The sequence below is a fragment of the Mus caroli genome, unplaced genomic scaffold (genome assembly GCF_978045245.1).
Source record: "Mus caroli unplaced genomic scaffold, Mus_caroli_1 scaffold_6, whole genome shotgun sequence".
Classification (NCBI taxonomy): domain Eukaryota; kingdom Metazoa; phylum Chordata; class Mammalia; order Rodentia; family Muridae; genus Mus; species Mus caroli.
In genome coordinates, this window is record NW_028227261.1 from 47,431,859 (window position 1) to 47,459,707 (window position 27,849).

At 44.3% G+C, this 27,849-nt stretch overlaps 1 protein-coding gene across 1 annotated transcript in view; it reads left to right on the plus strand.

Annotated features, from left to right (window-relative positions):
* Positions 1 to 27,849, plus strand: part of Scp2 (sterol carrier protein 2) — an 85,681-nt gene that overhangs the window by 46,928 nt on the left and 10,904 nt on the right. The window contains exons 11-14 of the mRNA XM_021159370.1: positions 4,988 to 5,095; positions 7,670 to 7,823; positions 15,197 to 15,299; positions 23,758 to 23,887. Of these exons, the coding sequence (XP_021015029.1) occupies positions 4,988 to 5,095; positions 7,670 to 7,823; positions 15,197 to 15,299; positions 23,758 to 23,887 (495 nt within the window). The remainder of the gene's footprint in view (positions 1 to 4,987; positions 5,096 to 7,669; positions 7,824 to 15,196; positions 15,300 to 23,757; positions 23,888 to 27,849) is intronic.

Sequence of the window (27,849 nt, forward strand, 5' to 3'; positions counted from 1 at the left end):
TATAATATATACACAGAGGACCGGGTGCAGACCTGTGCAGGCTGGGCCTGCTGCCTCAGTCTCTGAGTTCACATGAGCTTTGATCATGTTGATTGAGAGGGCCTGTTTCTTGGCATCCTCCATACCCTTTGGCTCTTACATTTTTTCCCTCTTCTTTGACATCGGGAAGTGGAAGTAGATGGGTTTCCCTACCCTGAGGATTTGATGGAGACATTCCATTTAGGGCTTAAAGTCCCACAGTCTCTCCTGGAGACAGGGTCTCAATACCCAGGCTGTCCTGGAGCTCACTCTGTAGAGCAGGCTGGTTTCAAACTCACAGAGCTCCCCTGACCTGTGCTTCCTGAGTGCTGGGATTAGAGCCGTGCACCATCAGCCTAGCCTGTGCGAGCTCTTCATCACTGAGCCATCTCGCCTGCACTCAGGGTTCTTCCTTTCTTTTTCATTTCTTTAGCCTGAAGACTTTCTTTTAGCATCATCTCTCTTCTTTTCTTACTTTTCTTTTGTTTTTTGGTACAGTAGAGAGTGGACATGGCCTCTTGGTCCCCGTGTCCTCACCTCCTTCCAGGCTCTGGGAGCTGGGAACTGTCCTGCCTGGTCCATTCAGTCCTGGAGCTCTAACCCTGGGCCTGTGTGTGCCAAGGCAGATAGGCCACCTTTCCCTTACGTTCCGTTTCAGAGCCTTTGGTATTACCCCACAAGACACTTGTTTTTTCAAGTCTGTGACACTTGTTCTTTGTTTTTTGTGGTATTAGTGATCAAACCCAGTTCTTTCTTTTCATTTTTTTTGGGGGGGGGTGGGGGCAGTAGAGACAGGGTTTCTCGTGTAGCCTTGGCTGTCCTGTAGCTTACTCTGTGGACCAGGTTGGCTTTGAACTCAAATACCCACCTGCTTCTGCCTCCTGAGTGCTGGGATTAAAGGTGGGCACTACGGCCCGGCTATCTGTTCATTTTAAAATCCCCTGTCTGCTCTGAGCCACTGGAGTAAGACTTTTTCTTTTTCTTTGCTTTTTTTTGTTTAATCAAAAATTTCTTTATCTCTCTCTTTTCTTTTCTCTTCTTCCTTTCTCTTTCTTTTCTTTCTCTTTTCTCTCTCTCTTTCTTTCTTTCTTTCTTTCTTTCTTTCTTTCTTTCTTTCTTTCTTTCTTTCTTTCTTTCTTTCTTTCTTTCTGACAGTGTCTTGCCAGCCTTGACCACACAAACTTCCTGCTTTAGCTTCCAGAGTGGTAGGATGTCCTCTTTTTCTTCTTCCTCTCCTCTCCTCTCCTCTCCTCTCCTCTCCTCTCCTCTCCTCTCCTCTCCTCTCCTCTCCTCTCCTCCCCCCTCCCCCTCCCCCTCCCCCTCTCCTCCCCCCTCCCCCTCCCCCTCCCCTTCCCCCCTCCCCCCCCCTCCTTTCCTCTTCTTTCTTTTCTTTCTTTTTGGAGACAGATCTCAGACTAGGCATATAGCTCAGTAAGCAGTGTTTGGCTTATATATAGGAGAGCCTGAGTTCAATCTCCAGTAATGAAAAAATAAAGGAACAAAGAAGCAGGGCATTTTCTGTGTCTCATCTCTGGAGCTGGCCCTGACCTTCCAGCCTCTGCACCTGGTGTGCTTGCATCCCAGGCATGCTCTAGCACATCTGGACTCAGTGTTTTATTTCAAAGATTTCACTTTTCAAATCTCTATTTGATTCATTCTCTAGCTTCTTGGCTCTGCGGAGACTCGTCTTGGTGTTTATTTGTGTGTCTCTTTCACCTTGCAGCGCTAGTATCAATTTGAAAGTCCTTGATCATTTTGTAATCTGGACTTTGGGGTTTGGCATCTGTCCAGCTCTTTCCTCTTGGGAGTTGGTTGGTGGGGGGTGGTTCAGGTTCTTTGTAGGATGAATAATTTAGATCGCATCCTGAACACATGAATGTTACTTTGTTCAGCATCCTCTGGAGAGGAGTGGTGGGGCCATGAAATATGAGCGTAGGGAAGTGGGCATCAGCCTCTAGTGTCAATCCTAAGGATCAACTCCCCCCATTTAATTTTTGAGACAAAGTCTCTTGCTAGGACCTGGGGCTCCCTGGTTTTAGGGTAGTCAGGCTGGTCAGTGAGCCCCAGAAAATTGCTGTCTCTGCCTCCTCAGTACTAGAATTACAAACACACACACATACACACACACACACAAAATCCAGCTTTTTATGTGAGTACTCAGTCCTCAGGTTTAGAAATCTGTTTACTAACTGAGTTATCTCCTGGCAACACACTGTTTGTGATTAAGCAAGCAACCAGCCCAGTTTGTCCTCACAAATTCTGACTTGCCTTCTGAGGTGGCAGCCGAAGTCTCTGTTTAGTTCCCGAGCCTGTGCTGTGCTGATTTGGGGCCATCCCATGCATCTGTAGCTCTGGAGTGAACCTCAGACTCACTCTGAGTAAAAGGCTACACTCATAATTAGGGAGGTGGGGCTCTGTCGTGACTCTCTCTACTGTGTCCTTCAGTGCTTACTGTTCAGCCTGTGGGGTTTGTTTTCCTGGTTCTGTTGGTACAAAGGTGGGATGGTGTTACTCATCTGTAATCCCAGCACTTGGGAGGCAGAGAAAGGAGGATCTGGGGTTCAAGGCTAGTCTGGGATACTTTTGACTGTCTCAAAAAGCCAAATGTATATGTGTGTGTGTGTTTGTGCATGCTGTTTGCTTTTTGATGGCCTGTTTGTAGCTCAAACCTAAGTTCAGAAACTGGATTGCTAATATTTCCCAAACTTCTCTCTCCAACTTGGACATCTTTCAATTGATCACACAGGAAACTGGAGAACCATTCTTTTTAAAGATTTATTTATGTATTCATGTGTGTGTACATGTGCGTGTGCATATACAAGCACGTGTAGGGTTACCCACAAAGGCCAGAAAAGACTGTTGGATCCCTTGGTTACAGGAGGTTGTCAATTGCCCAAGTTTGTTTTGGGAACCAAGTTGTCAAAAGAATAACAGGTGCTCTTAACTGCGGAGCCATCTTAACTTCGGCCCCTGCAGAATCAGTCTTCAGTCACCTTCTCACACCGCCCCCACCAAATCCATCTTTGAATCCTGTTGGCTCCTACTCTGCCTTCAAATAAATTCTGAGTATACCACATCTTGCCAGCCAGTCTTTGTCACGGCCAGCATGGTGCCTTAGGTTGTGGTCATCTCCCAGCCGGCCCCTAGCCTGCCTGGATTCCTTCAGTCTCTTCGATATACGAGGAGACGAAGCAGATGGTTGTGTTAGAAGCTGGCCAGCATCACTTCTTTCTTCAAAGGCCTGCTAGCTTCTCACCCACACAGAGGCGCAGGCCAAATGTCATTTTATCTACCTAGGGTCCCTAGCTCCTTCCCTGTGCCTCCTCTCCTGCAGTTACAGTGTCTTCTTTTTCAAGCACCCCAGACTCATTTTCCTCAGGGGCCCGTGTCCAGAGCCCCATGTGGCTTCTCCGGGGCCCTCCCCCTTGTCCCCACTTTCCCAGACTCTTTTCCTTCCTTCTTTCCGAGGCTGTGTCTACTCAGCATACTGCTATCTGGACCACACTCAGACCATCAGCATCACACCTGGGGCTCCCGGATCCTAGTGTTCCATCGGAAAAGTGTCTGGATTAACACCTTATATAATCCACCCACTTTTGTTTACTTTGTAACCACTCCCAAACAGTGAACAAATCATTACCAGGCAATGTGGAGGCCACAAAGCACATGAGATAAATTTGTAGTTTTTTTTTTTGTTTGTTTGTTTGGGTTTTGGTTTGAGACAGGGTCTCACTCCATAGCCCTGACTGGACTAGAACTCACTATGCAGACTAGCCTCTAACTCAAAGAGATCTGCCTGTCTCTGCTGTGATAAAAGGTGTGCTCTTGTGCCATCTCTCCTATGGCTGTGGATCTTCTTTTCTTTCCTTCTCTTCTCTTCTCTTCTCTTTTCTTTTTTTAACCTTTATGGTTCAATAGTGAACTTAGGTCTTTATCTCCTTAATTTCATGAAAATGAATTTTTTGTTGTTATTTGTTTGTTTTGTTTTCCTTCTGTGGATTTTGTTTTTTGTTGTGATAGAATCAAGCACTGGGACTCGTGCTTGCCCATGCCCGCTGCCAGAAACCCACCTCCAGCCTTGCTGGTTTGTTTTGTCTTTTCTCTCTCTCTTTCTTTCTTTCTTTCTTTCTTTCTTTCTTTCTTTCTTTCTTTCTTTCTTTCTTCCTTCCTTCCTTCCTTCCTTCCTTCCTTCCTTCCTTCTTTCTTTCCTTCCTTCCTTCCTTCCTTCCTTCTTTCTTTCAGATTTGTGAGCACACTGTCGGTGTCGCTGTCTTCAAACACACCAGAAGAGGGCATTGGATCTCATTACAGATCGTTGTGAGCCACTATGCGGTTGCTGGGAATTGAACTCAGGACCTCTGGGAAGAACAGTCAATGCTCTTAACCACTGAGCCGTCTCTCCAGCCCCATTTTTGCTTTCCAAGACAGGGTTTCCTGGCTATCCTAAGATTTGCTCAGTAGGCTAGGCTAGGCTCAAACTCAGAGATCTGCTTGCCTCTGCCTTCCAAGTGCTGAGATTAAAGGCATGTACCACCACAGCCAGCATACTGTTTTTTTAATTAAAAAATGTTTATATCACACAGTTTTATAGCTGAAACAAGAGAGAAAATAGATGCCATTTTGGAAAATTAAAACTTTTGAAACCATAATTTTTACTTAAAATGTTACAGAATATTTATTTTGACCACATTAGTTCTTTTCTGCCTCTCTGTTACAGTCAGGGCAATTTGGAAACCACAGGGCTATTAGGAACTACCAAGTGCTTATTTCATGCAATCCATTCTTGAAAGATAAGCCTTTATGTCTCAATATTATTACTCAACACTTAGAAGCATTTGCAACACTTAATTAAGTGCTTAAGAAATGTTTATAATAAGAAATCCTTGGCTATGTGGAAGAATTAAACAATCATGCTATCTATTCAATGTTATATTTTAACATTTGTGAATATTAACTTTTTCTTCCACAGGACAAGGTGGAACCCTGGTGGACAGAGGAGACAACACTTACGGGGGAAAGTGGGTCATAAACCCTAGTGGAGGCCTCATCTCAAAGGGACATCCACTGGGCGCAACAGGTGACAATGCATTCTTGTCAGAATTATACTTTAGGCCCTAATCTGTTGTTTTTTGGTTTGTTTTTGTTTTTGTGAACGTATATGTGCACATTCATGTTCCATGGCACACAAGTGAGAGAACTGGCTCTCTCTTTCCAATTTTATGCGAGCCTGGGGACAAAACTCGGGTCACCCAGCATGGTGGCACATGTCTTTATCTGCTGAGCCATCTTTCTGACCACTGTTTTAATTGTTTGAGGCAACCCTGTCTCAGGTTGGCCTGGAACTCACTGTATGATTCAGGATGGCCTTAAACTTAAAGCAGGCCCCCTACCTGCCCCTCCCGAGTGCTGGGATGATAGGCGTGAGCCGCCATGAGTGGCCTGAAGTCTGTGATTTCAGTGCGCTTGCATTCTTTGAACTCAGATGGTGACGGGTTTTTAATGCTTTTTAACTGCAGTCATTTGATTTCTCGTTAGCTGCAGTGCACTTAGCTAACAAGATGTTTCCTAACAGAGCTCTTACTAGAGTCACCAGGTAAGATGGCTCCAGATGAACACATTGTGTGTTGTTGGATGCCTCCTTAGCACTGCATGAGACTCATTTTCTCTCGAGAAAACTGGACTAAGAATTCTGAAATTAAAATTTTACTATGGCTTCACTGCCCACTGGAAATTAATCACTTTGACTGTTAAGTCTTTAGCTAAAAAAAATGACATCTTCTGTATTGGAGTTTCTAAGGTAACTTAGTGGTAAAACTCTGTGGTTTATTCTGTAAAGATAGATGGTATTGTATAAATGACTGTGTTTCTTCTTTATTATCTTATCGTGTCTTATTGATTAGTGGACTATTTTAAGTTCTTGCAGTTTTCACAATAGAGAAGTTATAATTAACAATGTACTTATTAGTTAACTTTATTGAATTTCTACTTAAGATTCAAAATTTCAGTGGGGCTTGGTGATGCACATCTTTAATTCCAGCAGTCAGGAGACAGAGGCAGAAGGATCTCTGTGAGTCAGTTGAAGCCAGCCTGGTCTACAGAGTGAGTTCCATGACAGCCAGGGAATTTCTCTCTTCTATGGAACCATTTCTCTATGAAAGTTTGTCATGGATGCTCAGGGGTGTAACGGAAGCATCTTCCATTTGCCAGAGTCTGCCCTCCAGGACTGTCATACCCTCACATTTAATTTAAGTCTTTTGCAAGATTTATTTTTATTTCACTTATTTATTTATTTAATTCATTTGTTTGTTTATTCAAAATAGGGCTTCTTTGTATAGCCCTGGCTGTTCTGGAACTCACTCTGTAGATCAAGATGGCCTCAAACATAGATTTGCCTGCCTCTGCCTCCTGAGTGCTGGAGTTAAAAGCATGTCTGCCCCAACCCCACCTTGGTTTATTTTTAATTATGTGTGAGTGTGTGTATTTACCATCAAGATATAAAGGTCAGCTGGGCACTGGTAGTGCATGCTTTTAATCTCAGCACTTTGGGGAGGCAGGCAGATCTCTGTGAGTTCTAGGCCAGCCTGGTCTACAGAACTAGTTCCAGGACAGACAAGGCTACACAGAGGGGTAGGGGTGGGAGGGACGACATGTCCCTATTGTACCTTTAGAGATATCTTGCTGTATAGAGAAATCATTTCTGTGGCTTATAGGCACCACAGCTGATTAGGACTGTTGATCCTGGCCCTCCTCTGACTTCCTTCTGGTACTATGAAAGCTAGGCCCCAGCGGGCTTTTGGATTGGCTTCAGCTGGACTTCTCGAGGCCTGTGTTCAAGTGTGTGCTGTCTTTCGCAATAGACATTTACCTTTGACTTCTGGGATGAAATCAAGCTTGATCTCCCTGGACCAAACAATTCATGCATGGCACAGGGCTTTTTATTAGATAGTCTGTGGCTCCTGGGACGGGCAGTATTAACCAAAGTGGTATGACGTCACTTAAACAAAGTGTATATACATATGTGTATGTATGTATGCAAATACACTTATATGTATTACATGTTTTTAAAGTAAATATAAAATAAGAATTCCTTATGACTACTTCAAATATTTTTAGTGTTGTAGATCACTCCCTATGCCCACCTCATTTTCCCACTTCCTATCACCTGCATCTTTCTTGAGTTCAATTTGATCTCATTGCTTTTTCAAAATGTCCCATCTCAAAAATTCTTTCTCACTTTTTATTTTACTTATTTACTTATTTACTTATTTATTTATTTATTTTTGAGACAGAATCTTGCTATGTGGCACTGGCTGTCCTGGAACTCAAACCGTAGACCAGGCTGGCCTTGAACCCTCAAGAGATCCGCCTGCCTCTGTCTTCCGAGTGCTGGGATTAAAAGTGTGCACCACTAGACACTTTTTTCCATTTCAACGCACCCGGAAAAAAAAATGGGTTGAAGAAGCAAGTGTTGATTTCCTGAACTGGAGTCTTTTTTAAATGCTAATTCTCTTAGCGTGGGAACTAGCTGTGAATCTTGGGCTTTAAGCTCTGCGTGGCTTTGGCGGGAAGTCCCAACTAGCGGCTCGCTGGCGCGGGTGGGCGGAGTCTGCGCTCTAACGCGGCCCGGGACGCTCTGTGCTCGACTCGCCAGGTCTGGCTCAGTGCGCGGAGCTCTGCTGGCAGCTGAGAGGCGAAGCCGGAAAGAGGCAGGTTCCCGGGGCAAAGGTGGCTCTGCAGCACAATCTAGGCCTCGGAGGAGCTGTGGTTGTCACCCTCTACAGGATGGGTTTTCCCGAAGCTGCCAGGTAAGTGACATTCTAAGTTCTGTCACTTTTGTCCTCATGGTTTACAATACGTGACGCTTGCATATTAAAAAAACAAACAAAAAACCCCAAACCCCAACCACATATTAAGCATTTAAGGGAAAGTATGACATAACTTCGTTAACGTGGTTTTAAAAGTTAAAGACTTAGTTTTTAAGCCGAGGCAACCTTAGGAAAATTTGTTCAGAAAGAGGCAGCGAAGCCAGGAGTGCTGGCCCACAAGCCTGCGGAATGTAGACTAGTCACCTTTTGGTTGCCTTTCTCACAGTTGGCTTTCTCCTTGGCTTCTGGCTGCTGTCAGAGAAAGCCACCAACTACATGTGCCATTGGAACCTGGCAAATGTGTTTCTGAATCAAGCCCTCGTTGCTGTTGGAATTCCCGGGGCTTGCTTGCTTCCTGTCTTTGCAGTCTCAGCCTCTGTCGTTACCTCTTGTCCCAGCCTTCTGGGATTCCTGTTTCCTTGCAGCCTCTCCGGGTTCTTCTTCCTCCTTTTCCAAGGCCCAGCGTTCCTCTGTGGTGTGAGTGGTTTCCAACCACCTGTACTAGCTACTATGTATACCCTCTTGAATCTTCCTAGCATTCCCTCCACTCGCTCCTTGCCTCTGTTATCTTACACCAGAGAATCTTTCTTAGTCCACAAAATCTTTTTTTCCTCTTGCTTTAATTATTCTCTTTCATGATGAGCCTTTCACAGTGAACCACCTCAGGTCTGTTTGGAGGTCTGGTGTGTTCTGAGTTGAATATCCTTGGCTAGCTCTGTCTTTCCTCCTTTAACCACCCTGTAACTTTTTAACACGAATGTGCTCTTTTTCTCTTGAAATTCCTGGCGATTACTTAATCGTTTACTTATACAGTTTGTCGTACAAAGGATAGGGCCACTATCTACTATATAGTCTTTAACTTTTACAAACTTCGGGATGGTTTTTCCTCTCTCTGGTCTCACTCATCTTTTTCTGCCCAGAATTTTGTTTTTGTTTCAAACATTAAGATAACATCTTAAACTTAAAAGAGTTTCTTCTTTCAGATACCCATGATCTTTTGCAGTGCTTAGGGGGCTAATCTTGTTTCTTCCTAAATCTGATTCATCTGTTCTATGCTGATGACCCTGGAACACCACGCAGTTCACACTTGAGATGAAACCCCTTAGGGAAAAAATAATCAAGCTATGAAAAGCCAACCCAGTCAATATAATTGTCATAGATACTTCATTTTTTTGTTTGTTTGTTTGTTTTGTTTTGTTTTGTTTTTTAAGGCAGTCTCACACCTTAGACCAGACCAGGCTAGCCTTGTATTAGAGGCAGTGAGTTTCTTGCTTCGCCATTTTAGTATGTGCCTGCAAGTTCTCACATGTAAATGGTGCAATGTATAATTACCACCATAGGTGAGGTCCAGAATGATTCTATGACCCACTTCCCTAGTCCTTTGGTTCTTTTTCTCTCTGCTGAGACAGGGTCTCACTATGTAACTCTGGCTGTCCTGGAACTCTGTGTGAACCAGGCTGGCCTCGAACTCATGAATCCACCTGCTTCTGCCTCCCAAGTCCTGGGATTAAAAGCATGTGCCCAAGCAGCTCTTTATTTCTTTGTGTAGGTTTCCAGCAACCTTTACTCTGCCCATCTTGCAACCCCTGCTCTGTTTGCTGCCTCTGTAGTTTGCCAGTGAGATCATAAAAAGGCGAATTACAGAGGCACTCTTTAATTTTAGCTCCCATTGATGATATTCTGCTCTAAGGAAGAAATTTCCCTCCTTTCCTGTCTTTAAGTGTATTCATATACACTGCATGAAATCACAAGGCCTTATTTTATCCAGGAGGTCACAGTCCTTTAGTATCAATTATTTTGTTGCAGTGACTGCCCCTGGTTTGGCCTTGGGGACCCTCTCAAGGTGACCCTTGTGCTCCTTGAGTCTGTGTAGGCCTTCCTTTCTCTCTTTTCTGGCTCAAGAAGTTAGTCCAATCTCTTCTTCCACTTTCTTTTTACAGTTTTTAGTATTTACATGCTTTTGGGCTTGGATATGCAGTAAGTGAAGGTACCAGATTCCCCTGGAGCTGGAATTATATAGGTGGTTCTAAGCTGCCTGATGTGGTTCTGGGAACCAAATCTGGGTCCATGTCTGCAGCCCCTCTTGTCCTTTCCATGGCCCATCCCTAGCCCAGTCATTTCTCCAAGGAGTCTTTAGTGGAAAGTGATGCTGAGACACCCACCATACATGGCTGCTGGCTAGCTCGTTCTTGCCACTGCCAGGCCTTCTCAGGAGACACATATGTGAATTATATTAGTTTAGCTTGTTTTTAAATAGAAATTTAGGGGTAATATTAGGTGGCTTATGTGTCGTTAATACTCACCACTGGTTTTTAGCAGTTAGAACAGGAATTTAGAAAACTAGTTAAGTACCATTTGTAGATGGTGTTACTTTTGTTTTGTGGGGTATTTATTTATTTATTTATTTATTGGTGGTTGTTTTCCAGACAAAGAGGGAGAGGTGACCAGAAAGAGCAGCCTTCTAAGATTTTGATCACACTACCTGTTAACCTTTTCATCACTTAGGAAATATTGAAAGCATTCACTTTAGAGTTCAGAAAACTACCAGAGTGCACCTGCCCTACCCTGCAGCCGCTGGACGAACTGTGAATTTCTTCCCCAGTGCATTTGCCTTTCTTCTTTGCTGTGCCTCTAGTTCAGGCCTCTGGTTAAGTGGTTGAAATGGTCTTATTGAATTCTGGTATCACTCAGGAGTTTGCAAAAAGTGACCTTGACTTTTTAGTATAACCTGGGAAATACCCCTTGACACAGTCCACAGCTTGGTCAAGGGGCATCTATTGCATTCCCATCATATCCCAGAGAGGTTTCTTGTAACACCCAGGCTTCCAGTGGTCCGTCCTGTCATATGGGCTCATCTGCCAGCTCTGAGGTCAAAGGGACTTGCTGATTGTCTGGGAACTTTGCTCCCCAGTGTTTGCATGCGTTTCATAACCCTCTCTAATCAGAACAGGTGATAATTTTAAAACATTTTCACTCTCCTCCGCCCCTCACCCCCCAACACATGCCTAAGTGCTTTCACTTCCAGTCTGTCCCACTGGTAGTTTGCCAGCTGCACACGAACTCCCAGTCTCTGGATTTGCCTACTCTGCATATTTCATATAGAGGAAGTCACATGGCATTATTCGTTCATGACTGGCTTCTTTGGTTGAACATGTTATTTTCAAAGGCTGAATACTACCCCATTTGTATGAAAGCTCCCCTCTCCATACCCTTGTCCTCACTGTCTTTTATGAGCAGTCTTTGTGGGTTTGATATCTCACAATTCTGTTCACATCTCCTCAGTAGCTAATCATTTTCTGAACACCATTTCCTCTGCCGCTTATTCGCAATCTGTGTGTCATCCTTGGAGAACTGTCCCTCTGTCAGTGCCTTTAGTAATGGAAAAACTGGGTTATTGAGTTGTAAAAGTTCTTTAACAACCAGATCCCCCCCCCCTCCAGTTTCTTTGTTTTGGTGGGGTTTTGCAGTGTAGTCCAGGAAGGCCTTATCCACCTGCCTCTGACTCCCGAGTGGTTTTACATGAGCCACCATGCCTGGCCCAACCACTTTCTGAAGGCTTGGTATGTGCCTTGAACACACTAGGTGCTTGGCTGTGCTGGGTGTTAAACCCAGGGGGCTGTGTGCTAGGAAGGTGCTCCAGCACTGAGCAGCGCTTCCCCATCTAAAACCCCTCATACGGTGAAGTACCAACTCTGAAGATATGTGGGTGATCAGCTAACCAAGCTAGGTGTTAGCTGGTTCCTGTTTCATGACCTCTCTTCACTCCCAGTCTGGGACACCATCGATCCATACAGAGCTGAGAGGGCCTTACAGTGAAACTTTCCACTTACGTAGTGGGAATCCAAACACAAACGAGAATGTTCTTTAAATTCATCTTTACGCCCTTTCCAGCATTAATGGTGGTAGATTTAGTTCAGTAAACTTGTGTTTACCAAATTCAAGTAAAAACCAATTATAATTTAATTTCTACTAGAATTTTGTATCTAGAGTTGTAAGAACTTAGGCGTTGTGCCTGTATTGTAAGAATTCGGGAGGCTGAGGGGAAGGAAGAGCGCTGGACCTAACCTGGCTAACTCAGCCTGACAAACCAAAGCAAACAATAAAACAAAAAGAAAGCAGCAGAAATATTTTTGTGTGTGAGATATATCTCAGTTTATGTTATTATTCAGTTTCTTTTAAACAGGACATGTATCAAGTGACTTGCAAGGAAAGATGCTCAGAAAATATTGACAGTATTTTTCATGTTTATTTTTTTGGTTAATCTGTAGCGTGATGACCTTTGCCAGACCAGCAAGAACCTGACCTTTGGAGATTGGTCTGGCTGCCACATAGTCAGGATACTTTGTACCCTCCAGGCTGCCAGGACCAGTTATTTACCAGATAGAGTCAAGAAGTGGCCAGCATGGAAAAGGGCACACTGATGATTAAACATTAAAAGCCAAACTATCTATCTGTCTGTCTATCTATCTATCTATCTATCTATCATTCATCTGTCTGTCTGTCTATCAATCATCTATCTATCTATCTATCTATCTATCTATCTATCTATGAACAACAGGGTTTCACTATGCAGCCCTGGCTGCTGTAGCCTAGGGTGACTTTGAATTCACAGAGATTCTCTGGCCTCTGTCTCTGAAGTGTTGGGATTAAAGGCACGTGCCACTACACGAGGCAGGTTTTTTTCCTTAAGATTTATTTACTTGGTGGTGCACGCCTTTAATGCCAGCACTCGGGAGGCAGAGACAGGTGGATTTCTGAGTTTGAGGCCAGCCTGGTCTACAGAGTGAGTTCCAGAACAGCCAGGGCTACACAGAGAAACCCTGTCTTGAACCCCCCCCCCCAAAAAAAAAGATTTATTTACTTATTTATTTTATGCATATGTCATGTAGATCCCATGGAACTACAGTTAACAGACAATTGTGAGCCATCATGTGGGTTCTGGGAATAGAACCTGGGTCCCCTGGAAGAGCAGCCAGTGCCCTCAATTGCTTGACCCATCTGTCTGGTTCCAGAGTTTCAGGCTTATAAGATGAAGAGACTTGAAGAGCTGCATGGTGGTGACGACTGTTCAATGTTCTAAAATCACGTCTCCCCACTGACTGTGCAGTAGTGTGGACGGTGGCGTTTTGTGATTTGGGAGGTTTGTTTTATGTTTTGAGATATGGTCTCATTTAGCCCAAGATGGCTATGAACTCACTATGTACCTGATCTTCAATTTTCAATCCTCCTGCCTCTACCTCCCAAGTGCTGGTACAGCCAGATATATCAGTGCACATCTTTTTTTTTTTTTTTTTTTTTTTTGATTTATTTAGTTTATGCATGAGTACACTGTAGCTGTCTTCAGACGCACCAGAAGAGGGCATCAGATCTCATTACGGATGGTTGTGAGCCACCATGTGGTTGCTGGGATTTGAACTCAGGACCTCTGGAAGAGCAGTCAGTGCTCTTAAATTGGTGCACATCTTAACACACTTACAATATCGGAGAAGATCTTTAAAAATGTGTGGGGCTGTCTGGAGCTTACACCCAGAGGAATGCTCCCCGTCTTTAAGAGATGACTCAATTCTGTTCTTAATCCCACACCAAACAAACCTCCCTGGCTATCACAGAGGTGGATTCAGTTCACAGTTCAAAAGAGCCAGGTCTGTGTTATCACATCCCCTGGGTTCTTGACCTTTTGGGAGTGCTCTGACACTCCTAGACTTCTCTGCTCTAGGCTTCTGTGACACTTTGCCTGATTTCTGAGTGCCCCACAGTGCTAGGCGTTTCTCCACAGGCTCCTGTCTTAGTTCCACAAAGCCATTGGCATTGTTCTTTCCCCTGCTCCCATGGCACGATGGGATGGAGTTGCTCGTTTGCTTAGGATCCTATTGCTTGTGAATGGAAGAGGGGCTGAGAGCTTTAAGAGCTGTGTTGCTAGTCATCATCAGTGGTTGTCTCCTTGGAACAGCAAGCAATGTGTCATGCGGTGCGTTATCTCCTATCGCAGGTGAAAGGGATTCTGCAGCCCAGCCCTGCCTGCTCCAGCCCAGCCTTGCCTGCTCCAGCCCAGCCTTGCCTGCCCCACTGCCTCACCCACTTCCTTGTAATTCAGCTCTGATTGCCTAAATTATCTCTGGCTTGGGTGATTGCACTCTTTTTTTTTTTTTTTTTTTAGGTATTTTCTTCATTTACATTTCAAATACTATCCCAAAAGTCCCCTGTACCCTCCCCACCCCACTCCCCTACCCACTCACTCCCACTTCTTGGCCCTGGTGTCCCCCTGTACTGAGGCATATAAAGTTTGCAAGACCAAGGGGCCTGTCTTCCCAACGATGGCCGACTAGGCCATCTTATGCTACATATGCAGCTAGAGACACGAGCTCTGGGGGTACTGGCTAGTTCATATTGTTGGGTGATTGCACTCTTAGTTGGTCTCGGCTTATCTCTTTAAGGCCCATTTCTAGCTGATGGCTAGATTTGTTTTTTAAGATATAAATTAGATCATGCCCCAGTGTTTTGATTATATTTAAAACTGAAACTCTAGTTGGTTTCTCTCTTTCTCTGTGTGTGTGTGTGTGTGTGTGTGTCTTGAGGGTCTAACCCAGGACCCTTCAGCATGCTAAGCACATGTTCTACACCCTGAACCTTTAAAGCTCTACCACAGAGGCTGGGGTCCACTCATGTCGGCTGCTATGCCAAGAGTGTGGGCTTCATCCCCAGCACTACAAACAAATGAGTAAACTGACAAAAAGAAACCCCAGTCCATAGACTGGGAGGCCCAGTTCTGTTCTCTGCCTTTCTCCTGTGCTGTGACCAGGAGGCACCTGTGTGAGGCACCACGAATCTCCTTTTAGTCTCCCCGTATTTCCTTTTCCACCTTTATACCTGGTCCCTTCAGGCTAGGGTGGCTTCCCACCAAAAACTCTTTGTAGGGCTGGTTCATCTCGTAATTGAAGGTATAATGTAAATATTACCTCCCGGAGGGACTCTCACTGTGACCACTATCTACAATAGATGACCCCTCTCCCTAGCAGCCACTTAGCTGGGTTTTGGTTTTTTTTTCTTCAGATAACTGTATGCCTGGTTGTTTGCTTGTTTTTGCTTGTTAATGGCCTTGGCTATAAGTTTCAGGAGGGTGGCTTCACCTAGTGAGAACTTAGTATTTGCTGTGGGGTGGAGTTGGGTAATTGTTTTATGTACTTACTGAAGATTTTCTTGAGATAAGAGTTGCACCATCTCTGTTCTTGGCCATTTTGAAAGTTACTGTTACCTAAATGTTGCAAACCCGAGTACCTCTGTGACTCCCAGAACTGACACTGATCCTTCCACAGCTCCTTCAGGACGCACCAGGTTTCAGCTGCCCCCACCAGCTCTGCAGGGGATGGATTCAAGGCAAACCTCGTCTTTAAGGAGATTGAGAAGAAGCTTGAAGAGGTGAGAGCTGTAAATTAAACACTACCAGAGACTGGAGCCTGGGCTGGGAGGCGGAGCCTGGGCTGGGAGGCGGAGCCTGGGCTGGGAGGCGGAGATCTCACCTAATGCTCAAGGTGCACTAGGTGAAATGTCACCATGTGCTGAAATACTTTGTGTTTCAGAACCCCGAGGGTCTGAGGAGGCTTCTTTGTAATTCTAGTCAGACTAAGTTTCAAAATGTGCACATCTCTAGATGTGTTTTGTTTTGTTTTTTGTTTGATTTTGTTTTAATTTTTGAGACAGGGTTTCTTTGTGTAACCCTGGCTGTCCGTTAAACTCACTCTGTAGAATAGACTGGCTTCCAGCTCAAAGATCTGCCTGCCTCTGCCTCCACAGTACTGCAGTAAAAGGCGTGTAGCACCACTGCCTGACACATCTCCATATTTGAATGTAAAGACTATAGTAAATAATGTTTTAAATCATTTTCATTTCAGTCTTCTTTGTCAGGAAGATATCCAGTTGTGGGTATAATTCAGATGTAAGGAGTTCTCGTTTATTTTGATAACAATCTTTTTTTTTTTTTTTTCCTTTTTGAGACAGATTGCCTGCTGGCCACAGACTCACAACAGTCTTTCTGCTTCAGCTCTGAAGTGTGTAGCCAACACACTCGGTTTATAACTTCCTCTGAATTAAAGAGATGCCATTTAAAAATCATTCCAGAGGATAGTTTAAGTGAATCTTTAACTGTACCTGACATCAGAATTCTTCGTTACTGGTTTTTATTAGCATATAAATATTTGATTTCATAATAGGTTTTTTTTTAACAGTTCCACATGGAAGTTTATTGTAGGAAGAGGGCAAAGATGGTGATGAAGACGAAGGGGAAAAGAGCTCGTAATGGGATTTTTAAGCAAAATTTGTTCTTGTTGTTTCTCTTGTCCTCATCTTTTCCTCAGTTTTGTTTTTAAAATGGAATTGTTTATTGGCTTTTTCCCCCTTGAAACTCGTCTCATAGTTCATGCTAGCTTCTAACTATGTGGCCAAGGATGACCTCGCCCCCCTACCTCCATGCCTGTGCTAGGGTTATGGGAGTGCACTACCTAACCAGCGCTACCTTGCCCATCTTCTTGTTTGCATTTTTCAGTCTTTTTTAAAATTGGCTACTTCTTTGATGCAAAAAAGAATTCTAATTTTTTTAAAAAGATTTATTTATTTATTTATTTATTTATTATATGTAAGTACACTGTAGCTGTCTTCAGACACTCCAGAAGAGGGGCTGTCAGAACTCTTTACGGATGGTTTTGAGCCACCATGTGGTTGCTGGGATTTGAACTCAGGACCTTTGGAAGAGCAGTCAGTGTTCTTACCCTCTGAGCCATCTCACCAGCCCAAGAATTCTAATTTTTAAAATTCACATTATATATGGGAAATAGAAAAGAAAAATTTTTTAGGTAGCTTCCGAGTTGGTTCAGCAGTTGAGTGCTGGCCGCTCTTGGAGAGGACCTGGGTTGGGTTTCCAGCACCCACAGAGTGGCTTAAATCAGTGGGTAACCAGTTCTGGGGGAGCAGTGCCCTCTCCTGACTGCTCCAGGCACATGTGCAGTGCAGCCAGAGTTCATACGTATTAGAATCTGACACCCTCCAACAGACATACTTACAGACAAAACACCCGGGCTTATAAAGTAAACAAACAATTAATTAAAAATCGACTATATCTAAATTCATTAACAATGTTATTAAAAATAAGGAAAAACAAATAAGTAAATCTTTTTTAAAAAGAAAAATGTTAAAATTTCCCAATTGTACCACTTAGAGCTCACTAAAGAGTTACCATGAATATTCTATTTGTTATCCTTATCTTGTGTGCAAACTAGAATTTTACATAGCCAAGACCATATGATACATTTTGGGTTTATTGTACTATATATAAAGATCTATTTTTTATGTCAGTTTTTTTAAAGATTAATTAATTAATTAATTTGATGTATGTGAGTACACTGTAGCTGTGCAGATGGTTGTGAGCCTTCATATGATTGTTGGGAATTGAATTTTAGGACTTCTGCTCTCTCCAGTCGGCCCTGCTTGCTCAGTCCCTGCTTGTTCTGGCCAAAGATTTATTATTATATATAAGCACACTATAGCTATCTTCAGACGCACCAGAAGAGGGCATCAGATCTCATTACGGATGGTTGTGAGCAACCATGTGGTTGCTGGGAATTGAACTCAGGACCTTTGGGAGAGCAGTTAGTGCTCTTACCCACTGAGCTATCTCGCCAGCCTGCTATAGTTATTTTTTAAAAAGTTTTTTCTTGAATTTATTTTATGCATATGGGTGTTTTGCCAGCATGAACTGTAGTTATGCTTGTGTGGGTGTGGGTGTGTGTGCGCGTGCGTAGTTACCATGTAGGTGCTGGGAATTGAACCCAGGTCCTCTTAAGAACAAGTATGCTTTTTTCTTTTAAAGATTTATTTATTTATTTTATGTGTATGGGTGTTTTGTCTGTGTGTTTGTCTGTGTATCAGAAAAGACCATTGGATCTATAGGACTACAGTTACAGATGATTGTGAGCTACCATGTGGGTGCCAAGAATTGAACCAAGGACCTCTGGAAGAACAGCCAGTACTCTTAAATGCTAAGCTATCTCTCCAGCACACCCATAATTAGTTCTTGATAGAAAAAGGTCATACAAAGACAATAAAAAAGAGGTACTCGTAGCAAGATTAGGTATTTATTTCATTGTCTGAAATGCAATAGTCTCCTGGGAGCTCACTACTGATTTTAGATTTTAGATCAAACCAGACACAGTTACAGTCCCAGTCACAATTCAGATCACACATCTGAGAATAGGCTGAACTAAACAACAGGAGTCAAGGCTTTTAGGCTGGCATTTCACTCCTGCTAAAGCCACAGAGTGTGGGAGAGGCCAACACTGGGCACATTTCATGTGCTGAGGACTTCTGTGTAGGGCTGAGGACTTCTGACGTCTGATTGCACTATGGCTAGTGTACCTAGCCAGTGTTCCAGGGTTTTCATAATGATCAACACCCTTCTGGGACTGGAGCAGAGCCAGGCTGATGGCTGCAGGCACGGCACTGGGATAGGAGCTGCAGGACTGCCAGGCTGCCATCTTAGGGGATGACCTCATTCTCTTTTCACTTGTATGCTTTATGGCTGTGTGTAAGTCCTTCACATGCTTTTCAGAACATTGTACATGTTTGTACATATGTGCCATAACTTATTTAATTGGCCTCTTATGATAACTATCAGATTATATCTAAATTTTGCAAATACAGAGTTGCTGTTATAAATTTTCTCCTGTACTTTAAATACTAACTAGTTTAATTAAAGGACAGAATTGGATAGTTAAGTGTGTGCATTTTACAGTTTAGCCAGACTCACACAGGAAGGGTAAGACTCTGCAGACTTACCAACAAGTCAAGCGAATAGCTGCTGTTTTCCTACATTGGCTTATTATATAAAAATCTTTGCCAGCGTCGTCAGAAGGAGGTAGCCCATGGCTGTGTTTTGAATGCCTTTCATTATTGTGTCCGCAGTAAAATGAGGAATTCTATGAGGACTTAGTTCAGAGGTCACATCAGAAGATTGGGTAGATTACCCACCATGCAGTCAGGTCGGCTGGGGATAGTCAAGGAGGACTTCCTTACTGGGACTAACAAAGAGAGGCTGTTTCAGGCTTGCACTTGGCCGTTCGTAGTGCAAGCCTATGCCTCCGCTCTCACTTTAGTTCTGCACTCCTTCACCACCTTATCCCAGTCTGTGTCTCCTTCCCACGATCGTCAGTTTCCTCTAGCACTAGAAAGGGAGTCTGGGCTCTTTGTCAGTGAATGCATTTTCTGCCTCAGCAGAAGCAGCCCAGCTGAGGTTTCGTTTCCACCTTTGTCTTCCTTAGCAGTGCTCCCTGGGCCTTCTTAGAATTCAGCCCTTTTTGTCCTGTTGCCTTCCCAGCAGCACCTGCTCTCTGGCCTCCAGTCCACTTGGAGAGTACTTTTTCTCCCACAAGAGGCATTTAAGACTTCTTGGTAGAAATGATCTCCAGTTTTGCAACTGTGTTTTTCTCTTTTTAGCTCTCTTACCTACTTTCACTCCCGTTTCAAAGGAAAATGATTTATTGACCATAGAGTATGGGCTTTGTAAAAGGGTCAGTTGGTTCTTCAAACGGAACAGCAAGTGCACATTAATTTACATCTCTTAGGCAGCGGGAGGTAAGTGGTAAGTAGAACTTCTTAATGCTTGCCTGGATTTTCCTGCTGTGACTCATTGGTGTCTGCTCTGGCTGATTTGTGAGGCACTGTGCAGAGGCAGACATACCTGGAAGTAGTCACTGACCACTGGCCCCAGAAGAAACCTGGCTCAAGTTTGATCCGTAGTACTGAAAGGAGATGTATCTGTGACTACTGAGAAAAGTGGGTGCTGACTAGAACAACTACTTTGCTGTTAGACCCCTGACTGCTTTCTGGAACACCAAGGAACTATTTAAGAAAAAGTCTGACATACCAGTGGACTGACTAGTAAAAGGCAGTGAGGATACTAACCAGTAGTGAGGATGCAGAGACATTGGAACCCCTATTCAGTGCTTAGTAGGGTTGTGGGGTATTGGTGTGGCTGTTTTGAAAGTTTGGTAGTTCCTCGAGGAGTTAAGCAGCTTATGATTCAGCAACTCCCTCCTAACTCTCTACCCAAGCAAGAGAAGAAGAGCCTCTGTCCACAGTAGTCATAAAACCAAAATGAAGACAAGGAGAAGAGGACTTGGGAGACTGCTCAGTGGGTAAAGCCGTGACTTCCCGAGCACGAGAACCCATGCTGGGATTCCCTGAGCACCCGTGCAAAGGCAGAGTGTGGCTGGCGGTGGGCTTCTAAAACTGAGAGAACACATGCGGATCCCGGGAGCTGGCTGGCAGCCAGTCTAGCTGAAGCATTGAGCTCCAAGGTCCAGTGAGACCTTTCTCAGAAAGGTGGAAGCTGGGCCTAGTGGTGCACGCCTTTAATCTCAGCACTCAGGAGGCAGGGGCAGGTGGATCCTTGTAAGTTTGAGGCTAGCCTGGTCTACAAAGTGAGTTCCAGGACAGCCAGGGCTACACAGAGAAACCCTGTTTATGAATGAATGAATGAATGAATGAATGAATGAAATAAAATGGGAAAACAGATGAGAAAGACAACAGTTGCTGGCATCTGTGCCTGCATGAGTGAGCACCCCTCCCTCCATACGTACATGTCCATATACACAGAAAACGCACATACACACACACAACAAAAAACAAATAAGCAAGTAACCATATTCAGTAGAACCTTATCTTACCGTAGAACGGAGAGAGGCACTGGCTGATACACAGCCCAGCATGAGCCTTGACAACGTGCTAAATGGAACGGGCTACTCACAAAGAGCACACTGTATGGTTCTATTTATAGGAAATATTCAGAATAAGCCAGTTTGTGGAAACAAAATAGGTTTGTGGTTTTCAGAAGCTAGTATCAGAAAATGGCGACTGACTGCAAGGGCCGTTAGTTCACATGAGAACGTGAGAATGTTCTGAGAGTAGTGATGTTGGGGTTGCACGTTGTTTATTAGTCACTCTGCATCATTGTGGCCACGTACGTGACACAGCTGTCTAAGGAAGGAAGGGTTTATTTTGGCTCCTGGTTTAAGAAAGGTACCGTCTGGGCATGGTGGGAGGGATGGTGGCAGGAGCGTGAGTCATAGCACAGCCACGGCCAAGAGCTCCAGCCCAGAGAGAAGAGCCAGTGCTCAGCCCGCTTCCCTTTTGATTTGGTCTGGGATCCCAGCACATGGGATAGTGCCACCCACATCTGGTGTGGGGGTTCTCTAGTAAACCTCTGGAAATGCACAGATGGCAAGGTGTGTCTTTCTTTATGATTCTAAATCCTGTCAAGTTGATAATGAAGATTAACTGTCAAACATATCTTGGAATGCACTAAAAAAAGTTACTAAATTGCATACTGTGAAAAAGTGCATTTTGTAGGGTCTGAATTACACTTCAGTTATTGTTACACTGCTCATGTAAAAACACACACATACACACACACACACACACACACACACACACACACAGCAGGATGGAAGAAGAGAACACAAATCAGGGCCGTGGTTCTGCACGCATAGAAACAAGGTGACTGTGGTGTCAGGTGATGTAAATTCCTCCAGGGAAATAAGCATTTGAGTGTTTCAGGTGTTCATTACAGTGTGAATACAGTGAACACTTTAAATCTTTGTTAAGGGAAAGAATAGGGGTGAAGAATCCTGGATATATAAATTACTGCAGGCCATTAAGTCCTAAATGGACAAGGAAAACGGAATCTACAAGAAAACTTAAAAGTAGCCAGGTCCAGAAAAGTCATAAAAAGATTACCATATTCTCTTTGTATCTGAATAACTCAGCCATTAAATATAGTGAAGACATATTATTAACAAGAACACTGTAAAAATTCCTAAGAATAAATTTAGCTAGAACTGTTGCCGGGTACAGTTGCTCCTGCTTGTAACCGTAGCAGCACTTGGGAGGCTGAGGCAAGAGGCGGCTGCCAGTTTGAGATCACTCTAAGTTACAGAGTAAAACCATATGTCAGAAAACCAAAATATGTACACACACGCACACATAAAGATTTTTCTCTATTGAAAGCGAAAAGGACAAACCAGATGTGGTGATGTACACTTTAATCTCAGCACTCGGGAGGCAGAGGCAGGGGGATATAAAAGTAGACGGTCCCCACCTCCTTTTGGTTAGATTCTCAGCTGTGCAACCTAGGCTGGCCTAGGGCTCAGTTGTTAGCTCAGGCTGGCCTTGATCCTTCAGTCCTCTTGGCTTGGGATTCCATGCATATACCATTCCGTCCATACCACCCCACTGGATCCAGAGTGTCTTTATGGAGTCCTGGCTCTTCTGGAACTTGCTTAGGTAGCCCAGGCTGGTCTGGAACTCACAGATCTGTCTGCCTCAAGCTTTGAGTGTCAGGATTAAAGGCTGTGCACCACCATACTCAGCCATCATCCTCGCTTTTAAAACTATTGTGTAGAGAAAAAGGATGGAATTGGTAACAGCTGTGATGTTTCTTTATAGGATAAAATTAGAAATGATTTATGTTTTCTATTTGCTTATCCATATTTGCTAATTTGTTTACAATGAATGTGTTTCTTTTCTTTAAAAAAGATATAAAAAATTGTACCGATTTTGTTTTTTTTGTTTTTTTTTGTTGTTGTTTTTTTGGTTTTTCGAGACAGGGTTTCTCTGTGTAGCCCTGGCTGTCTTGGAACTCACTTTGTAGACCAGGCTGGCCTCGAACTCAGAAATCCGCTTGCCTCTGCCTCCAGAGTGCTGAGATTAAAGGCGTGCGCTACCACGCCTGGCTTGTTTTCTTTTTTTAAATTAATTTATTCTTAAATGAGTTTGTCGTTTTGCCTCCATGCATGTCTGTGTACCGTGTGCATGCCGAGTATCTATGGAGGATAGAAGAGGGAATTGGATCCTCTGCAGCTGGAGTTATAGATGGCTGTGAGACACTGTGTGTTTGCTGGGAACTGAACCTGGGTCCTCTGGAAGCATAGCCACTTTTAACCACCAAGCCACCTCTCTGGACCTTGGTTTCCTTTTTTAACTAGAAATGTATTTACCATTAGAGCCCGTGCCTATGTACGTGGTGTGGTGGGGGTATGTGTGCTGTGACTCACCTGTGAGTGTCCGAGGACGGCTTAGTGCAGCTGTTCTGCCTTTATAATGGGTCTGGGGACTAAACTCGGGTCACAGGCAAGCACTGAGCCGTCTTGCCAGCACTGCTTTTCTTTAGGGCAAGGTGCATGTGCCACCGTCATCTTCCATTGCTCACTGTGCAGCTCTGTGTCATTGGAAAGTTTTGTCACTACAGTACAGAGCACTGCTAGCCTGGGTTGGTCTGACTCCTTCGCTGCTGTGATCTTGGTTCCTAGCACAGAGTCTGAGGCCATGTTTCAAGAAGATGCAGAAAGCAGTGTGAGAATGTAGTGGGAAGGAGAAGGAAACCATCTGCTAGAGATCACGGTGACATGTTCTGTAGTAGGCCACTGCACTCCCAAGATCCAAGTTAGAAGGCAAATGGAATATTGTTTACGTAGTCCTTTATACTAAGGCAGGAATGGAACTGTTAAAGAAAACGGTGGTTTCAGAATCGCTTTTAGTCTTGATTGCAGAGAACCAAGTTAGAAGTGAAGGAGCTGACTTTGAAGCTCAGGCTCCTAGACAGGGCAGATGCAAGCTCTGTTCCAGGAGGTGCTCCAGCCACTGCCCCTTTACAGAGTTGACAGGTTGGGGGGATGTTGCCTCTTCCTTTCTGACTCCTGAGTAAATAAAATGGGTGTTCACGGACCCTGCCATCTCAGCTCCTCACATCGTTTACCTGTTTAAGTATTTATTTAAAGTCAGAGGAGGGGGAAGGATGGTAATTCCTCACGCTACTTCTTTCTGCTTCCAGGAAGGGGAACAGTTCGTGAAGAAAATTGGTGGCATTTTTGCCTTCAAAGTGAAAGATGGCCCTGGCGGCAAAGAAGCTACCTGGGTGGTGGATGTGAAGAATGGCAAAGGATCTGTGCTTCCCAATTCAGGTCAGTACCACAGTGGCTTCCCTAGAGCAATGTAGGTTCACAGGGCTTCCAGCTGGGAGATCAGGGGTGACAAATCTAGAAAAGAACTCTTCAATCCTGGGGAAGATAAAGGCTCTGACACTCCCTCCAAAGCCGGGGACACCACACAAGAGATACTAGTCTTAGAGTGGGATTTAGAGACATGTGGCTTGGATTTCTGGCCTTGTCACTCCAACCTGACCTTGGTCTAGTTATTCAGCCCCTCTGAGTGTATTGGTTAGAGTTTCTGTTGCTGTGATGAAACACAGTAGCCAAAAGCAACTTAAGGAGGAAAGGGTTTATTCCCTCCATTGTATTAGTTAGGGTTTTACTGCTGTGAACAGACACCATGACCAAGGTAAGTCTTATAAAAAAACAACATTTAATTGGGGCTGGCTTACAGGTTCAGAGGTTCAGTCCATTATCACCAAGGTGGGAGCATGGCAGTATCCAGGCAGGCATGGCACAGGAGGAGCTGAGAGTTCTATGTCTTCATCCAAAGGCTGCTAGTGGAAGACTGACTTCCAGGCAATTAGGGTGAGGATTTTATACCCACACCCACAGTGACACACCCATTCCAACCAGGTCACACCTATTCTAACAAGGCCACACCTTCAGATGGTGCCACTCCCTGGTCCAAGGATATACAAACCATCACATTCCACTCCCTGGTCCCCATAGACTTGTTCAAAAACATGAGTCTATGGGGGCCACACTTAAACATAGCATAATGCAAAATGCATTTAGTCCAACTTTCAAAGTCCTCATAGTCTATAGCAGTCACAACAATGTTAAAAGTCCAAAGTTCAAGGTCTCTTCTGAGATTCATCCAACTTAATTAACTGTAATCTCCAGAGCAAGGCAGGAAACCAGCTGGGCAAACTCCAAACTCTGCATCTCCATGGCTGATGTCAAAGCGGTCTTCAGATCTCCACTCCTTTTTCATCTTTGTTGACTGCAACAAACTGCTTTCTCCTAGGCTGGTTCCACTCCCTGTTAGCAGCTTTCCTCAGCATGTATCCCATGGCTCTGGCATCTTTAATACCTTTGAGTCTCCAAGGCAATTTCAATGTTACAGCTTCTTGTTTTAGTGTCTGGGATTCCACTTGATCTTTTGGACTCCTCCTAAGGGCTGGCATCACTTTTCCATCTCTGTGCTCTGTAGCACTCTAAGCTCAGGTTGATCCACTCTACTACAGCTGCAGTTCTTGGTGATCACTCCATGGTACTGACATCTCCAATACACTGGGGTATTCCACACCAACTAGGCTTCACCAATAGCCTCTCATAGGCTCTCTTCAGGGTGCCAAGCCTCAAATCCTTTGCATGACCCCTTCAGTCCTAAGCCATCAACTACAGCTGAGGCTTCACCTTCTCCAATGGCCTTCCCTGGCCTCTCACAGTGCTAAGCCTCAGCTTCTCTCCATGATCCCTTCATTCCTTCACAAGCAGTACCACCTGAGTGTCTCTTACACATTACCAAGTCCAGCCGCAGCATGAGGTACAACCTTGGGTATCTCTGGAACACAGCTTCTTTGTGCTCCCAGAAAACAATTTCCAGAAGATTTCACCTCAACAATGCTGGCCTCTTCTTAATCACCGCTAATTCCTTAGCTCCAGCTAACCAGCATCAATTTTCCCAGTAGTTCCTTCCATTCTTAACTCTAGAGCCAGAGGCACATGGCTGAAGCTGCCGAGTTCTGCTGCTTACAGGAACTAGAACATGATCCCCTTGTCCTATTACATTATCACTAGCTTTATGTTTTCTAAATCCTTCACTGCCTAAACTTGGCTATCCTGGATCTTGCTCTGTAGATTGACCTTGAATGCAGAGATCAGCATGCCTGTCTCCTGAGATTAAAGGTGTGTACCACCATGCCTGGATTTAATTTAGCTGGGTAGGATCTTGCCCCAAGGTCCCACTCCCTTAATCTGTTATCTCCTAGAACACAGGATTTTGCTCCACTTCACTTCCTGGTATGCCTTTAATACTCAAACCATATATTTTAAATTTGGCCTTTCTAAGCTTGCTATGCTTGTTCAAACTTCTCTTTGTGAGACTTAACCAGAGAACAGAGTCTCTGCTGGGCTTTTTTGAATCTTCCTTTGTCAATGCAATTAATGCAATTAATCCAAATCTCTTCACCTTAGCCTCAGGCAGACTTTTCAGACAATGGCAAAAAGTAGCCACATTCTTCACCAAAATACCACAAAACCAGTCTTTATGCCACATTCTGAAATTCTTCTCCTTTGAAATCTCTTGGGCCAGGTCAACACAGTTCAAATTACTCCCAGCAACAAAGTCTTCCATATTCCTACTAGGATGACCCATTAAGCCCCATTTAAAGCATTCCACTGCTTTCCAAATCCAAAGTCCCAAAATCCACATTCTTTCAAATAAAAGCATGGTCAGGCCTATCACAGCAATACCCCACTCCTGGTACCAACTTCTGTATTAGTTAGGGTTTTACTGCTGTGAACAGACACCATGACCAAGGTAAGTCTTATAAAAAAACAACATTTAATTGGGGCTGGCTTACAGGTTCAGAGGTTCAGTCCATTATCACCAAGGTGGGAGCATGGCAGTATCCAGGCAGGCATGGCACAGGAGGAGCTGAGAGTTCTATGTCTTCATCCAAAGGCTGCTAGTGGAAGACTGACTTCCAGGCAATTAGGGTGAGGATTTTATACCCACACCCACAGTGACACACCCATTCCAACCAGGTCACACCTATTCTAACAAGGCCACACCTTCAGATGGTGCCACTCCCTGGTCCAAGGATATACAAACCATCACACTCCATATAACAGTTTATTATCAAAAAGCAGTCAGAATAGAAACTCAAGCAGGGCAGGAACCTGGAGGCAGGAACCTGGAGGCAGGAACCTGGAGGCAATGGCTGACGCAGAGGCCGTGGAAAAGGCTGCTTACTGCCCTGCTCCTCATGTTGCTCAGTTTGCTTTCTTTTTCTCTTTTTTCTTTTTTTCTCTTTTTTTTATTAGATATTTTCTTCATTTACATTTCAAATGCTATCCCAAAAGTCCCCTATACCCTCCCCCCTCCCTGCTCCCTTACCCACCCACTCCCACTTCTTGGCCCTGGCATTCCCCTGTACTGGGGCATATAAAGTTTTCTAGACCAAGGGGCCTCTCTTCCCAGTGATGGCCGACTAGGCCATCTTCTGATACATATGCAGCTAGAGACATGAGCTCCGGGGTACTGGTTAGTTCATATTGTTGTTCCATCTATAGGGTTGCAGACCCCTTCAGCTCCTTGGGTGCTTTCTCTAGCTCCTCTATTGAGAGCCCTGTGATCCATCCAATAGCTGACTGTGACTATAGACTTCTGTGTTTGCCAGGCACTGGCAAAGCCTCACATGAGACAGCTATATCAGGGTCCTTTCAGTTTGCTTTCTTATACGACGACGCAGGACCACCAGTGCAAGAGTGCACCACCCACAATGGGCTGGGCCTTCCCACGCCCATCACTAAGAAAATGCCGTACAGGGCTGCCAACAGCCTGGTCTGTTGGAGCTGCTTTCTTTCTAGGTTCTCTCCTCTCCAGGTGACTGCAGCTTATTTCAAGTTGTCATAAAATTAGCCGCACATCAAACTTCGGTTTTCTTACCAGTAAACAGCCTTATTCATAGAATATATGTGGGGCTTAAGACAGTTTCCTTTTGGTAGCCCGAGGTCACACTGTAGGGCTTGGCTGTGTTCACTACCTCCACGACCTCTCATCCAGTCCTTCCTTGAACTCATTCCCTAGCTTTTCTCTGATCTCTCCCAGACTTGTTCTTGCCGAGGTCCTTAGTAATCACCACTTCGCTAGATGCAGTAGTTAATTCCAGCCTCCATATCGAATGTGCAGGGTTTTTTAATTGACTGACTGCACACTTGGGCTTGTCTTGGTAAGTCCTTCATCTCCTCAGTTCTAGGCGTCG